Below are 16,056 nucleotides of genomic sequence, written 5' to 3'. Positions count from 1 at the left end.
GAAAAATCAGTCGGCACCGAAAAATCAGTCGGCACCGAAAAATCAGTCGGCACCGAAAAATCAGTCGGCACCGAAAAATCAGTCGGCACCGAAAAATCAGTCGGCACCGAAAAATCAGTCGGCACCGAAAAATCAGTCGGCACCGAAAAATCAGTCGGCACCGAAAAATCAGTCGGCACCGAAAAATCAGTCGGCACCGAAAAATCAGTCGGCACCGAAAAATCAGTCGGCACCGAAAAATCAGTCGGCACCGAAAAATCAGTCGGCACCGAAAAATCAGTCGGCACCGAAAAATCAGTCGGCACCGAAAAATCAGTCGGCACCGAAAAATCAGTCGGCACCGAAAAATCAGTCGGCACCGAAAAATCAGTCGGCACCGAAAAATCAGTCGGCACCGAAAAATCAGTCGGCACCGAAAAATCAGTCGGCACCGAAAAATCAGTCGGCACCGAAAAATCAGTCGGCACCGAAAAATCAGTCGGCACCGAAAAATCAGTCGGCACCGAAAAATCAGTCGGCACCGAAAAATCAGTCGGCACCGAAAACTGCGTCCCCGCCGAAACAAGCTCATAAAGACCCGAAGCGGACGTCACAGACACCACCTTCGGAGCCAGATGATCTTTTTCGACCAGATCCTACTCAGAAGCGGATCTACATCAATCCTAAAACGGGACATGTGACTGCCATCCCATATAAAAAGCGGAAGCTGGACACTACACCTCCCCCAGCTCCCATACGGAAAAAGGACTGTGCTACTTCACCACTTCGTCCTTCCTCTCCTGTTTTACCTCCTAACCCGTCCCCCCCTCCTCCTCCTCCTGCTTCTCCTTTACCTTTACCTTTACCATCTCCCTATCATTCACCTCCTCCACAGGATGATAATGATGACTTAGGGGGAGGGGCGGACCCTGATTTATTTGATGATCCTGCTGACCCAAACGACCCTTTTACGTTCCCAGACCCAGCACCCATGGATGACTGGTCTTATCCTATACCTGACATGCCTGACCCCACTACCTACCCTTCCAAGCCCTCCCCTCCTGATGACCACCTAGGGTACGGCCAACTTATAAATAGGGCAGCAACATTCCACGGCGTTACAATGCACACAGACGCCATTGAAGAGGACTTCCTCCTTGATACCTTTGAGCAGTCACAAAAGACTGTCCACATACTGCCCATGATCAAAGGGGTTATAAAGCATGCTACTGAAGTCTTTAAGGACCCTGTTCGAGCTAGGGTGCTCAACCCACGCATCGAAAAAAAGTACCGACCAGCCCCGCAAGACCCTGCATACATTAAGGCCCAGCTCCCTTTAGACTCCCTAGTCGTATCAAATGCCAGGAAGCGCGCTAACTCTCAGACAACTGGAGAAACGCCTCCCCCAGACAAGGAGTCTAAGCTTTTAGAAGCCTCGGGCAAACGGGTCGCCGCGCAGGCGGCTAACCATTGGCGTATTGCCAATACCCAGGCCCTGTTAGCCAGGTATGATAGAGCGCATTATGACCAACTTGAGGACCTTATGCAGCATCTGCCTGAACCTTTTAAGTCCCAGGCCTCTGACCTCATCCAAGAAGGCAAATTAATATCTAATGCCTCCATTAAATGCGCCTTAGATGCAGCAGACACTGCTTCTAGAGCGGTCAATACTGGCGTCTTACTCAGACGACATGCCTGGCTCCGTATTTCCGGTTTTAAACCGGAGGTTCAAACCGCAATTCTTGCTCAACCTTTCAACCAAGAGCAGCTATTTGGCCCTGCAGTGGATACTGCATTAGAAAAAATGAAAAAGGATAATGAAACTGCCAAGTCTATGGGAGCACTGCAGTCTCAACAGAACCGGGGTTCCTTTCGTCGCTCCTTTTATAGAGGAGGCTCCAAAAACACATCAACTGAGACCACGTCCACCTTTAAAAATTCTGGACAAACATCCCCTAACAGAGGTTACTTCCGGGGAGGTTATAGGGGAAACAATAACAAAGGTCGAGGACGCGGCAATAACAACAACACCCGCACCTCACCAGCCACCAAACAGTGACTTGCCACCACTCCCCCCAGACCATTCCACTCCGGTCGGGGGACGACTCCAACAATTCCTGCCTGTCTGGACTTCCATCACCACAGACAGGTGGGTAAGACAAATTATCCAGTCTGGCTACTGCCTCGAACTCATACAATCCCCCCCAAACATACCGCCCAAACAACGTCCAATGTCCTCGCATCATCTCTCTCTCCTCAAACAAGAAGTTCAATCCCTGTTACAAAAACATGCGATAGAACCAGTTCCCCTTCAACATCAGGGAAAAGGGGTATATTCTCTATACTTCCTCATTCCCAAAAAGGACAAAACACTAAGGCCCATACTGGATCTCAGACTACTAAACCAGTATATACATTCGGATCATTTTCACATGACCACTCTCCAACAAGTCCTCCCACTTTTACAACAGGGAGACTTCCTCGCCACATTGGACCTCAAGGACGCATACTTTCACATCCCTATGCATCCCGCTCACAGAAAATATCTACGATTTGTGGTAGATGGGCAACACTATCAATTTACAGTTCTCCCATTCGGAGTAACAACAGCACCCAGAGTGTTCACCAAGTGCCTAGCAGTCGTGGCAGCGCATCTCAGAAGACAACAGATCCATGTCTTCCCCTATCTGGACGATTGGCTCATAAAAGCCAATACATACCAAAAATGCGTTCTCCACACTCATCGCACGATTCAAACTCTCCACGATTTGGGATTCACTATCAACTACCCCAAATCCCACCTACAACCTTCCCACTTACATCAGTATCTAGGAGCAACCATAGATACATCCAAAGCCATTGCCTATCCCAGCACAGCCAGGATAGCCAGTATACAAAATCTCATCTCTCAATTTCAAACTCATCCATCTCTTCCAGCAAGAGTGTTCATGCAGCTCCTAGGCATGATGGCGTCCTGCATCTCCATAGTCCCACACGCACGACTTCAAATGCGTCCCTTACAAGAATGCTTAGCACAACAGTGGAACCAAGCTCACGGACAACTTACCGATCTGGTGTTGGTGGACAGTCGCTCACTTCGATCACTGAAATGGTGGAACACCATCAACCTGTCCAAAGGGAGACCGTTCTTAGAGCCTCTTCCACAAGTTGTGCTAACTACAGACGCATCTCTCACGGGGTGGGGAGCCCACCTCCTTCACCATACCACTCAGGGCAGATGGACCAGTCAACAGAAACTGCTCCACATCAACCACCTGGAACTCTTAGCAGTGTTCCTAGCACTAAAATCCTTTCAAATTCACCTAAAGAACAAAACTGTCCTCATACGCACAGACAACATGACGACAATGTATTATATACAGAAACAGGGAGGGACACACTCTCTCCAACTGTCCCAACTGGCACAGCAAATCTGGAGATGGGCAATTCCCCAAAACATCTACCTGTTAGCAGAACATCTCCCAGGGATCCACAACCAAGTGGCCGACCTCCTAAGTCGCCACACACAACAGATCCACGAATGGGAACTACACCCCAAGGTTCTACTCCCCTTCTTCCAGAAGTGGGGACAACCAGACATAGACCTGTTCGCCACTCCCGAAAACACAAAATGCCCAACCTTCGCCGCCAGGTTTCCACACCCACAGTCGAAGGGCAATGCCCTATGGATGAACTGGTCAGGCAGATTTGCGTACGCCTTTCCGCCTCTCCCACTAGTTCCATTTGTGGTACGCAAACTGAAACAACAGTCACTAACACTAATACTAGTGGCTCCCACTTGGGCACGTCAACCGTGGTTCACCACACTTCTGGAACTATCTTTAGTTCCACATCAAAAGCTACGCCTCTCCCCGGATCTATTAACCCAGAACCATGGAGAAATCAGACACCCAGATCCTCAAACACTGAACCTAGCGATCTGGCTCCTGAGGTCCTAGAGTTCGGTTACCTCAATCTCCCTCCAGACTGTATGAATATCATAAAAGAAGCCAGACGCCCTACTACTAGAGCGTGTTATGCCGCTAAATGGAAACGATTTGCCATCTACTGCGCTAATAATGACATACATCCATTGGATGCTTCCATCCAAAACATCATTTGCTATCTACTACACTTGCAAAGATGCAATCTAGCGTATTCCTCTATACGATTACACCTAGCAGCCTTGGCAGCCTACCTGCAAAATAGGCAACACCTGTCCCTTTTTAAGGTACCAGCCATCAAAGCGTTTATGGAAGGTCTCAAAAGGATTCTTCCCCCAAGATTGCCACCTGCCCCAGTGTGGAATCTCAATGTGGTCCTAACAAGACTCATGGGCCCCCCATTTGAACCTATGCACAAATGTGAATTGCAATTCCTAACATGGAAGGTAGCCTTCCTTATCGCAATCACTTCCCTGCGCAGAGTAAGTGAAATACAAGCCCTTACACTTGAAGAACCTTTCTTACAACTACACCGTAACAAAGTGGTTCTTAGGACAAACCCTAAATTTCTTCCAAAAGTGATTTCCCCTTTCCACCTTAACCAATCAGTAGAATTACCGGTCTTTTTCCCAAATCCAGACTCGGTAGCTGAAAGGGCCCTACATACCTTAGATGTTAAAAGAGCATTGCTTTATTACATCGACAGAACAAAACCTTTTCGAAAGACAAAACAACTCTTTGTTGCTTTCGCGCCACCACACAAAGGCAACCCAATCTCCAAATCAGGGATAGCCAGGTGGATAGTTAAATGCATCCAAATATGCTACCTCAAGGCTAAACGTACACTCACAGTTCCCCCTAGGGCGCACTCCACGCGTAAAATAGGGGCTTCTATGGCCTTCTTAGGCAATATTCCCTTAGAAGACATTTGCAAGGCAGCCACATGGTCTACCACGCATACCTTCACTAAACACTATTGTGTTGACGTGCAGGCCAAACAACAGGCCTCCGTGGGCCAGGCTGTCCTAAAAACTTTATTTCAAACTGCTGCAACGGATACAGGCGACCACCGCTAAGGGGAGCACTGCTGTATAATCTATCCTCAGTGTGTGATCTGCAGCTCATATGCCTCGAACGGAATATGCTACTTACCAGTATGCATCTGTTCTTGGCATGTAGAGCTGCAGAGTCACACACGCCCGCCCGCCTCCCCGGGACCTGTATCTGTTCCAGCATCCGTCTTACTTAGACATTACACATGGACATCCTTTCTTTCTTTTCTATATACTCCATCTTTTCCCAACATGGCGAAAAACAATCTGCCGATGGAGTGGATGCCCATGCGCACTGTTGTCCAGGGGAGGAGTCACCAACCTCGTGACCAAAGGCTTCTCCGAAGACAACAACAACCTGCAATCATCCGAGCCCAACACCAGATGGCGATCTTATCCTCAGTGTGTGACTCTGCAGCTCTACATGCCAAGAACAGATGCATACTGGTAAGTAGCATATTCCTTACTCTCTCTATTTCCTAATCCCCAAAAAAGACTGCTCCCTCAGGCCCATTCTCGACCTTCGTCCCCTCAATCACTATATACACTCCGATCATTTCCACATGATCACACTCCAACAAGTACTACCACTACTACAGCAAGGCGATTTTCTCGCCACGCTAGATCTAAAAGATGCATATTTTCACATACCTATTCATCCCGCACACAGGAAATACCTCAGATTTGTAGTGCAGGGACAGCACTACCAATTCAAAGTCCTACCCTTCGGGGTAACAACAGCACCAAGGGTGTTCACAAAATGCTTAGCAGTAGTGGCAGCACATCTAAGGAGACAACATATTCATGTGTTTCCATATCTAGACGATTGGCTGATAAAAGCGAAATCACATCACCAATGCCTGCAGCACACTGTGACCACAATCCATCTATTACACAATCTGGGATTTTCCCTACACAGCAGTATCTGGGAGCAACTATAGACCCAACAGTAGCAAAGGCTTACCCAGCTCCAGCGCGGATACAGAACATTCAAGCAATGATCCAAAAATTCCAACCTCAAACTCTCTTGACAGCAAGAGTGTTTATGCAACTCATAGGCATGATGGCATCTTGCATATTCAGTCCCACATGCTCGGCTACAAATGCGTCCCATACAAGAATGCCTAGCAACACAATGGAACCAGGCTCAAGGGAAACTAAAGGACCTAGTGTCGGTAGATAGTCGTACCCATCGCTCTCTGCAGTGGTGGAACACACAAAACCTTTCAAAAGGACGACTGTTCCAAGAGCCAGTTCCACAGGTGGTGTTGACAACGGACGCATCACTCAAAGGGTGGGGAGCCCATCTACTTCAACATACAGTGCAAGGTCTATGGACACCGCACCAAAAAATACACCACATAAACTACCTAGAATTGCTGGCAATCTTTCAAGCAATGAAGGCTTTTCAAAAACACATAGCCAACAAGACTGTCCTAGTCCGGACGGACAATATGACAGCAATGTTCTACATACAGAAACAGGGGGGGCACACACTCTCTGCAGCTTTCACGCCTAGCGCAAAGGATATGGAGATGGGCCATTCCACAAAACATCCATCTTCTAGCAGAACATCTCCCAGGAGTAAACAACCAGATTGCAGACCTATTGAGCAGACAGTCAACAGATCCACGAATGGGAAATTCACCCAGAAGTCCTACTCCCATTCTTTCAAGCATGGGGACACCCAGACATAGATCTGTTCGCCACAAAAGAAAACGCAAAATTCCCATCCTTCGCCGCCAGGTTCCCACACCCGCAGTCAAAGGGCAATGCGATATGGATGAACTGGTCAGGCAGATTTGCATACGCTTTTCCACCAACCCCACTCATTCCATTAGTGGTACGCAAACTAAAGCAACAAACACTTACGATGATCCTAGTTGCTCCCACATGGGCACGACAACCATGGTACACAACACTCCTAGAACTCTCGGTCGTCCCTCATCAACGACTACACCTCTCTCCAAAACAACTCACACAGAACCATGGAGAGATACAACACCCAGACCCCAATCAAATGAACCTAGCAATCTGGCTCCTGAAGTCTTCGAGTTCGGATACCTTAACCTGCCTCCTGATTGTATGAATATCATCAAAGAGGCAAGACGTCCCTCTACCAGAGCCTGTTACGCAAACAAATGCAAAAAATATTTGTTATTCACTGCCAAAATAACTAAATCAATCCACTAGACGCTTCTGTCCAAAACATAATGTTCGAGGCATATGAGCTGCAGATTGTACACTTAGCATAGGTCGCCATCTGGTGTTGGGCCCGGATGTTTGCAGTTTGTTTTTCTTCTTGGACAGTCTTTGGAAGTCACGAGTTTGGTGACTCCTCCTTCGGTCCGTACTGCGCATGGGCTTCGGCTCCATCCTCAGATTGTTTTTTTCCGCCATCGGGCTCGGATGTGATACTTCGTGCTCCGGCTTCGAACTTCTACGGTTCCAGCCTCGACGGAAAATCCTCGATTCTTCGAGTTCCTTCATCATCTTCATCTCTCGAAGCGGCACTTTTCTCCATCCCGTACATCGACACCGGCCTTCGGGCCCTCCGCGACTCCGGTCCCGGCCGATGGAAAGGACTCCGTTCAAAAAGTGCCCAAAATGTGGGTCTAAATTTCCCCACACCGACCTCCATCAGGTGTGTAACCTTTGCCTCTCTCCGGAACACGAGGCTAGAGACTGCCCCGCCTGCAAGTCTTTTCGATCGAAGAAGACCATCCGAGATCGAAGAGCTCGACGCACCATGGCGCACTCATCCTCGGCAGCTCCACCGGACATCTTCGGAGACGACGCCGAAGCTTCGGGGCAAACACACACCGAGCAGGAGGAAGACGTCGTCAGCGCTTCCGAGGCCGACGACTCCGACGTGGAGGACGTTACACCAGCGCAGCGGGCCGTGAGTACTATGCCCCCTCCCACCCCCGCGCCGAAAACCAAAGAGACTCAGGTTACTCCCTCGCCTGCCGGCCTGGGCAAAACCAAAACCAAAACTTCGATCACCCCACCTTCGGGCCCGGTGTCGAAGCACCCAAAGTCTCATGGCAGCTCGGGATCGAGCCAGCCGACACCCGGTGCCGAGAAACAGCATCCGGCACCGAAGACTGCAAAATCCAGCTCGACTCCGAAACCACCGGTGCCGAAGCCTGGACACTCGGTGCCGACCAAACACAAACACAAATCTGTCGGCACCGACGCTCTGGCGCCGAAACATCATTCCACGCCGAAACACCCGGAGACCTCAAAAAAGCATGGCGCACACAGACCATCGAAACCCCCGGTTCCGAAATCACCGGTGCCGACAGACGACTCGACACCGTTGGCTCTGTTTACACCAGACCCTTTACAAAAGACTTTGTCCAAAGATCCAAAGACTGGGCTTTTGACTTTAACTACCAAGAAAAGACGCCTTGATGCTCCGGCTCCTCCTCCTCCACCCAAAAGGAAGGACTCTGCTACTTCTCCCCTCAGAGTGCCCTCCCCACCACCGCCTCCCCTACCCACTCCACCTCCTCCACCGCCTCCACCTCACAGGTCTCCGCCACCTTTACCTCACTACGATCCGGCCCCATCCCCAGATCCGGATGATGGGGATCCGGACAATTACCCGGCGGACGCCCCAATGGATCCCACTCCACCAGGGACCCCAGATCCATGGGAGGATTACAATAACCCTGATATACCCAATGTACCTCAGGACGACCTATACCCATCAAGGCCGTCTCCTCCAGAGGACTCCTTAGGGTTTCATCATTTAGTGCAGAGAGCAGCACACTACCATGGGGTGGACATGCACAGTGAACCAGTAGAAGAAGACTTCCTACTGGATACATTTGATATACAAGACAAATCTACTTCCATTTTACCCATGCTTAAGGGTGTCACCAAGCACGCTACAGAGGTGTTCAAAGACCCTGTCAGAGCCAGAGTACTGAACCCTAGAATAGAGAAGAAGTACAAGGCGGCACCCACAGACCCTGCTTACATCAAGGGCCCTGCTCCCCTAGATTCCCTAGTTGTCTCCACAGCTAGAAAGCGGGCTAACTCCCAATCCTCAGGAGATGCCCCACCGCCAGACAAAGAATCTAAACTTCTGGACGCGTCTGGTAAACGCACCGCCTCCCAAGCTGCAAACATGTGGCGCATTGCAAACACACAAGCACTGCTTGCGCGCTATGACAGAGCACACTACGACGAACTAGAGGCTCTTATGCAGTACCTTCCAGAAAAATACAAGCACAAGGCTCATGACCTCATACAGGAGGGTAAACTAATCACAAACACCTCCATTAAGTGTGCCCTCGATGCAGCCGACACTGCTTCTAGGGCCATAAATACCAGTGTCCTGCTTCGTCGCCACGCCTGGCTCAGGATCTCAGGGTTCAAACCTGAAGTCCAGGCATCCATACTCAATCACCCCTTTGACCAGGAAACACTCTTTGGGCCAAAGGTAGACGAAGCGCTCGAAAAGATGAAGAAAGACAGACACAGCAAAGTCTATGGGGGCACTCCAAACACAAGCCTCCAAACGTTCCTTTCGACGCTCGTCCTTTCGTGGCACAGGTAGAGGCTCCTCCACCGATAACGCCTCTACCTCCTACAAGTCCCCTCCTCAAAATACCTTTTCAAAGGGCAATCAGAGAGGTGGTTACAGGGGTAACAACAATAAGGGCAGGGGCAAAACCAACAACACCCGTTCTGCCACCCCCCCCCCCGCACAATGACTCCCCTCCGCTCCCCCCAGACCATTCCACTCCGGTCGGGGGCAGACTACAAAACTTTATCCACGTATGGGAGTCCATAACATCGGACAAATGGGTGACCCAAATTATTCGGTCAGGGTACTGTCTAGAACTAACATCTACCCCACCCAATATCCCACCAAGGCACCGTCCAATGTCTCAAGAACATTCCACACTGCTCAAACAAGAGGTACTTTCACTCCTGCAAAAACATGCTATAGAGCAGGTCCCCGTCAACCAACGAAATCTAGGGGTCTACTCTCTATATTTCTTAATACCAAAGAGAGACGAGACCCTCAGACCCATTCTGGACCTCCGGCCTCTAAATGCCTACATACACTCAGACCATTTTCACATGGTCACTCTACAACAAGGCCTCCCACTCCTCTGCCAGGGAGACTTTCTCACAACCTTGGATCTGAAAGACGCATACTTTCACATTCCAATACACCCCTCTCACAGGAAATACCTCAGGTTCGTGGTGGACGGGCAACATTACCAATTCACGGTTCTCCCCTTCGGGGTCACCACCGCACCACGGGTGTTTACCAAATGCCTAGCAGTAGTAGCAGCACACCTCAGACGTCAACATATTCACGTCTTCCCTTACCTAGACGACTGGCTGATAAAAGCCGCGTCCTACCACCAATGTGTGCAGCATACAAACAGCACCATCCAACTGCTCCACCAGCTAGGCTTCACGGTGAACTACCAAAAGTCCCACCTCATACCATCTCACACAAAGCAATACCTCGGGCCACTATAGACACCTCCAAGGGTATTGCCTATCCAAACTCAGCCAGAATCACAAGCATTCAAGCCTTACGCAAAACATTCCTTCCTCAGCACTCTCTTCCAGCAAGAGTGTTTATGAAGCTCATAGGAATGATGGCGTCTTGCATTTTCATAGTGCCCCATGCAAGACTCCACATGCGTCCACTTCAAGAGTGCCTAGCACAACAGTGGAACCAGGCCCAGGGTCAGCTGACGGATCTGGTGTTGGTGGACGGCCGCACACATCACTCTCTGCAGTGGTGGAACACCACAAACCTTTCCAAAGGGCGGCCGTTCCTGGACCCGGTTCCTCAGGTGATTCTAACAGCGGACGCATCGCTCTCCGGCTGGGGAGCGCACCTTCTACACCTCACCATGCAAGGTCTATGGACGCCACAGCAAAAATCGCTCCACATCAACCATCTGGAGCTCTTGGCGATCTTTCTAGCCCTAAAATCTTTCCAAAAACAGATTTCGGGCAAAGCAGTCCTCATTCGCACAGACAATATGACTGCAATGTATTATATCCAAAAACAGGGGGGGACACACTCTCCCCAGCTCTCCCGCTTAGCCCAGAGCATATGGAGATGGGCAATTCCTCAAAACATCTTTCTCCTGGCACAGCACGTTCCAGGCGTACAAAACACCATGGCAGATCTGCTCAGCAGACAAACGCAACAAATACACGAATGGGAACTGCATCCACAAGTTCTTCACCCATTCTTCCAACAGTGGGGGCATCCTCAGATAGACCTCTTCGCCACCCACGAAAACAAAAAATGCCCAAGCTTCGCCGCCAGATACCCACACCCATTGTCCAAGGGCAATGCGATATGGATGAACTGGTCAGGCAGATTTGCATACGCCTTTCCACCTCTCCCACTAATTCCATTAGTGGTCAGGAAGCTACAACAGCACTCCCTCACACTCATTCTGGTAGCTCCGACGTGGGCCAGGCAGCCGTGGTACACCACGCTACTACAACTGTCAGTGGTACCACATCAAAAACTGCATCTATCCCCATGCCTCCTAACCCAGAACCATGGAGAAATCAGGCACCCGGACCCAGCTCAGCTCAACCTGGCGATCTGGCTCCTGAAATCCTAGAATTCGGATACCTTAACCTTCCCCCTGATGGTATGAACATCATCATGGAAGCCAGACGTCCTACCACTAGAGCATGCTATGCCGCAAAGTGGAAAAGATTTGTAATTTACTGCCGCAACAATACAATCAACCCTCTAGATGCATCCATACAGCACATCATATGCTATCTGCTCCATCTTCACAGGTGTAACCTGGCATATTCATCCATACGCCTACACCTAGCAGCGATCGCTGCTTATCTACAAAACAGGCAGCATTTATCACTCTTCAGAGTGCCCGCTATTAAAGCCTTCATGGAAGGCCTTAAACGAGTAATTCCTCCCAGGGCACCACCTTCCCCTGTATGGAATCTAAATTTAGTTCTTACACGACTAATGGGTCCGCCCTTCGAACCAATGCACAAATGTGAGCTACAGTTTCTCACCTGGAAAACAGCTTTCCTTGTAGCTATCACTTCCCTTAGAAGGGTTGGTGAAATACAAGCGTTCACCATACAGGAACCCTACATACAAATGCATCACAGCAAGGTCATACTTCGCACAAATCCGAAGTTTCTGCCCAAAGTCATTTCCCCCTTCCACCTCAATCAATCAGTGGAATTACCTGTCTTCTTCTCGCAACCCCAATCTGTTGCAGAAAGGGCCTTACACACACTTGATGTAAAAAGGGCGTTACTATACTACATACAAAGAACGCAACCCTTCAGGAAGACTAAATTGTTCGTTTCCTTCTCTCCACCACATAAAGGCAACCCCATTTCAAAATCAGGGATAGCTAGGTGGATTGTAAAATGCATACAAATTTGCTATCAAAAGGCAAAGAGAACATTATCTGTTCCCCCTAAAGCCCACTCTACAAGAAAGTTAGGGGCTTCTATGGCTTTTCTAGGGAATATACCCTTAGATGACATCTGCAAGGCAGCCACATGGTCTACACCGCACACCTTCACAAAACACTACTGTGTAGATGTGCATTCCAAGCAGCAAGCTAGGGTGGGCCAGGCTGTACTAAAGACACTTTTTCAAACAGCTGCAACGGATACCGGTGGTCGCCGCTAAGGTTTGGTACTGCTATATAATCTATGCTAAGTGTACAATCTGCAGCTCATATGCCTCGAACGGAATATGCTACTTACCAGTATGCATCTGTTCTTGGCATGTAGAGCTGCAGAGTTGTACACGCCCACCCGGCTACCTGTATCCGTTCCAGTACATCTTATTTAGATACAACACATGGGTTTCTCACTGTTATTACTACGCTCCATCATTTCCCTGTTGGCGAAAAACAATCTGAGGATGGAGCCGAAGCCCATGCGCAGTACGGACCGAAGGAGGAGTCACCAAACTCGTGACTTCCAAAGACTGTCCAAGAAGAAAAACAAACTGCAAACATCCGGGCCCAACACCAGATGGCGACCTATGCTAAGTGTACAACTCTGCAGCTCTACATGCCAAGAACAGATGCATACTGGTAAGTAGCATATTCCTTGTTATCTGCTACACTTACAAAGATGTCATCTAGCATATTCATCTATCAGATTACACCTAGCCGCTATTGCAGCATACCTCCAGAACAGACAACACGTGTCTCTCTTCCGCATACCACCTATTAAGGCGTGTATGGAAGGACTCAAAAGAGTAATCCCTCCAAGAGCTCCACCTTCCCCAGTCTGGAATCTTAACATTGTACTTACTAGACTTATGGGTCCACCCTTTGAGCCTCTACATTCTTGCAAATTACAGTTCCTAACATGGAAGGTGGCATTTCTAATAGCAATTACTTCACTCAGAAGAGTAAGTGAATTGCAGGCACTAACAATTCAAGAACCTTTCATGCAAATACACCAAAATAAGGTAGTTTTCAGAACAAACCCTAAATTCCTACCAAAGGTCATAACTAGTTTTCACATTAACCAATCAATTGAGCTACCTGTCTTTTTTCAAAAGCCACAGTCAGTAGCGGAAAGGGCACTCCACACACTGGATGTCAGAAGGGCCCTGCTCTACTACATAGACAGAACTAAACCATTTAGGAAGACAAAACAGTTGTTTGTGTCTTTCTGTCAACCTCACAAAGGTAACCCTATCTCAAAGGCAGGAATAGCCAGATGGATAGTTAAGTGCATACAAATATGTTATCAAAAAGCTAAACGCACATTAACTATTCCCCCAAGACCCATTCCACGCGCAAAATGGGGGCATCCATGGCTTTTCTAGGGAATATCCCCTTAAAACACATTTGTAAGGCAGCTACATGGTCTACCATACATACCTTCACTAAACACTATTGTGTTGATGTGCAAGCCAAACAACAAGCTTCTGTAGGTCAGGCTGTCCTTAAAACACTTTTCCAAACTACCGCAACTGCCACCAGTAACAACCACTAGAGGAGAAACTGCTATACAGTCTATGCAATAATGTGACTGGAGCAGCTCATATGCCTCGAACGGTAAATGCTACTTACCAGTATGCATCTGTTCTTGGCATGTAGAGCTGCTGCAGTCACATGCCCACCATCCTCCCTGGTGCCGGGCACACTTGCAGTACTAGCTTACTTAGATACATTTACATGGACACCTTTCTTTTCTATTACTATCCTCCATCTTTGCCACAATGGCGAAAAAACAATCTGACGATGGAGGAGCTGTCCATGCGCACTGTAGTCCAGGGGAGGAGTCACCTATCTCGATCTCGAAGACTCTTCCAAGACAACGTGCAACATCTGGACCCAACACTAGGCGGCGATCTAATGCAATAATGTGACTGCAGCAGCTCTACATGCCAAGAACAGATGCATACTGGTAAGTAGCATTTACCTTACTTTTCCTCAGACTAACAATGACAAAATCGACAGCTCCGCACTCGCGTTATGAAGGCGTGACCTATTGGCTTTGCCTCTGCTTGTTCACTTAATCTTGTAGGAATCTCCATCTGCTGTAAGCTCTGCCTCCCGATCCATTCAGGTCTGCATGCAGACGTTCATCTCTGACGTCACCAGCGCTCAGATTTGTATCCCTGAAAGAGTTTAGAAACTGAGCTCCGCAGCTTGAGGCAGATTCTCAGCTCTGTCTTCCTCTGCTTCGTCCACCTGTCATTCGTCTGTTCTCCCTGCTCTGTGGAACACTAGTTTATAATGTCCTCTTTGGATCTGAACAGGCTGCCCTTGGAATATTCACTTTAGTTCAGTCACAGTAGGGAAATTCAATTTAATTTTGCAGATTCTGGTCCTTTACTTTAGTGCCTGTAACATGGTAGAAAACCAACCTGCCCTTCCCATTTCTATTCCATCCTCTTCCTACCATCCCATAATATCTTCTTTCATTGCTGCTTACATCTCTTCTGTTGCAGGCAGAAGCACCCTCCTGCCACCCTGGAGACCATTATTAAGGAGGCCGAGACCATCCCTGTGCACCTTCCGAACATCATGGCACTAAAGGAGGCCTTGTCCAAAGCACGGGCCTGGATTGCCGACATGGAGGAAATCCAGGTAAGCAAGAGCGGCCAATGAGGAGGACTGTTCAGCACAAGCGTACGAGACTTGGGTTCTTCAGAGGCGAAGGTCCTATTGGTGGGCCCTTGATGTCACGGGCTGCTGCAGCGAGCGTGTGAGGGTGGCCCTTGATGTCACGGGCTGCTGCAGCGAGAGCATGTGAGGGTGATCCCTTGATGTCATGAGCTGCTGCAGCGAGAGCATGTGAGGGGCGATACCTTGATGTCATGGGCTGCTGCAGCGAGAGCATGTGGGGGTGACCCTTGATGTCATGAGCTGCTCCAGCGCTAGCATGTGAGGGTGATCCCTTGATGTCATGAGCTGCTCCAGCGCTAGCATGTGAGGGGCGATACCTTGATGGCACTGGCTGCTGTTGCGAGAGCATGTGAGGGGCGATACCTCTATGTCACGGGCTGCTGCAGCGAGAGCGTGTGAGGGTGACCCTTGATGTCACGGGCTGCTGCAGCGAGAGAAAGTGAGGGCGATCCCTTGATGTCACGACTGCTGCAGCGAGCATGTGAGGGGCGATCCCTTGGTGTCACGGCTGCTGCAGCGAGCATGTGAGGGGCGATCCCTTGGTGTCGCGGGCTGCTGCAGCGAGCGTGTGAGGGTGACCCTTGATGTCACGGGCTGCTAGAGCGAGTGAGGGCGATCCCTTGATGTCACGGCTGCTGCAGCGAGCATGTGAGGGGCGATCCCTTGGTGTCACGGGCTGCTGCAGCGAGAGCGTGTGAGGGTGATCCCTTGATGTCATGAGCTGCTCCAGCGCTAGCATGTGAGGGGCGATACCTTGATGTCATGGGCTGGTCGGATCGAGGCCCACCACACCTTCGACGCCAGCCAAACCCGTCGGCACCGACCGCACCAAACGGGACTTCGGTGCCGAGCTCGCAGCAGCAGACGTCGGCGCCGACACACGGAAAAAGGCCATCGGTGCCGCCAAACCGCCTCGGCTCCCGGCACCGA

General features: G+C 49.6%; 1 protein-coding gene across 4 annotated transcripts in view; it reads left to right on the top strand.

The window, feature by feature from the left end:
* The window catches only part of KDM5C (lysine demethylase 5C), a 601,345-nt gene that overhangs the window by 430,763 nt on the left and 154,526 nt on the right, over positions 1–16,056 (top strand). For all 4 annotated transcript variants that reach the window (XM_085629900.1, XM_085629899.1, XM_085629902.1 and 1 more), the window contains one exon: positions 14,949–15,087. In XM_085629900.1, coding sequence (XP_085486026.1) covers positions 14,949–15,087 — 139 coding nt within the window. The remainder of the gene's footprint in view (positions 1–14,948; positions 15,088–16,056) is intronic.

This window comes from Triturus cristatus, chromosome 10, assembly GCF_964204655.1.
Source record: "Triturus cristatus chromosome 10, aTriCri1.1, whole genome shotgun sequence".
In the NCBI taxonomy this organism is placed as follows: domain Eukaryota; kingdom Metazoa; phylum Chordata; class Amphibia; order Caudata; family Salamandridae; genus Triturus; species Triturus cristatus.
The sequence above is the reverse complement of the archived record's forward strand: the minus strand, read 5'-3'. Positions and strand labels throughout refer to the sequence as shown.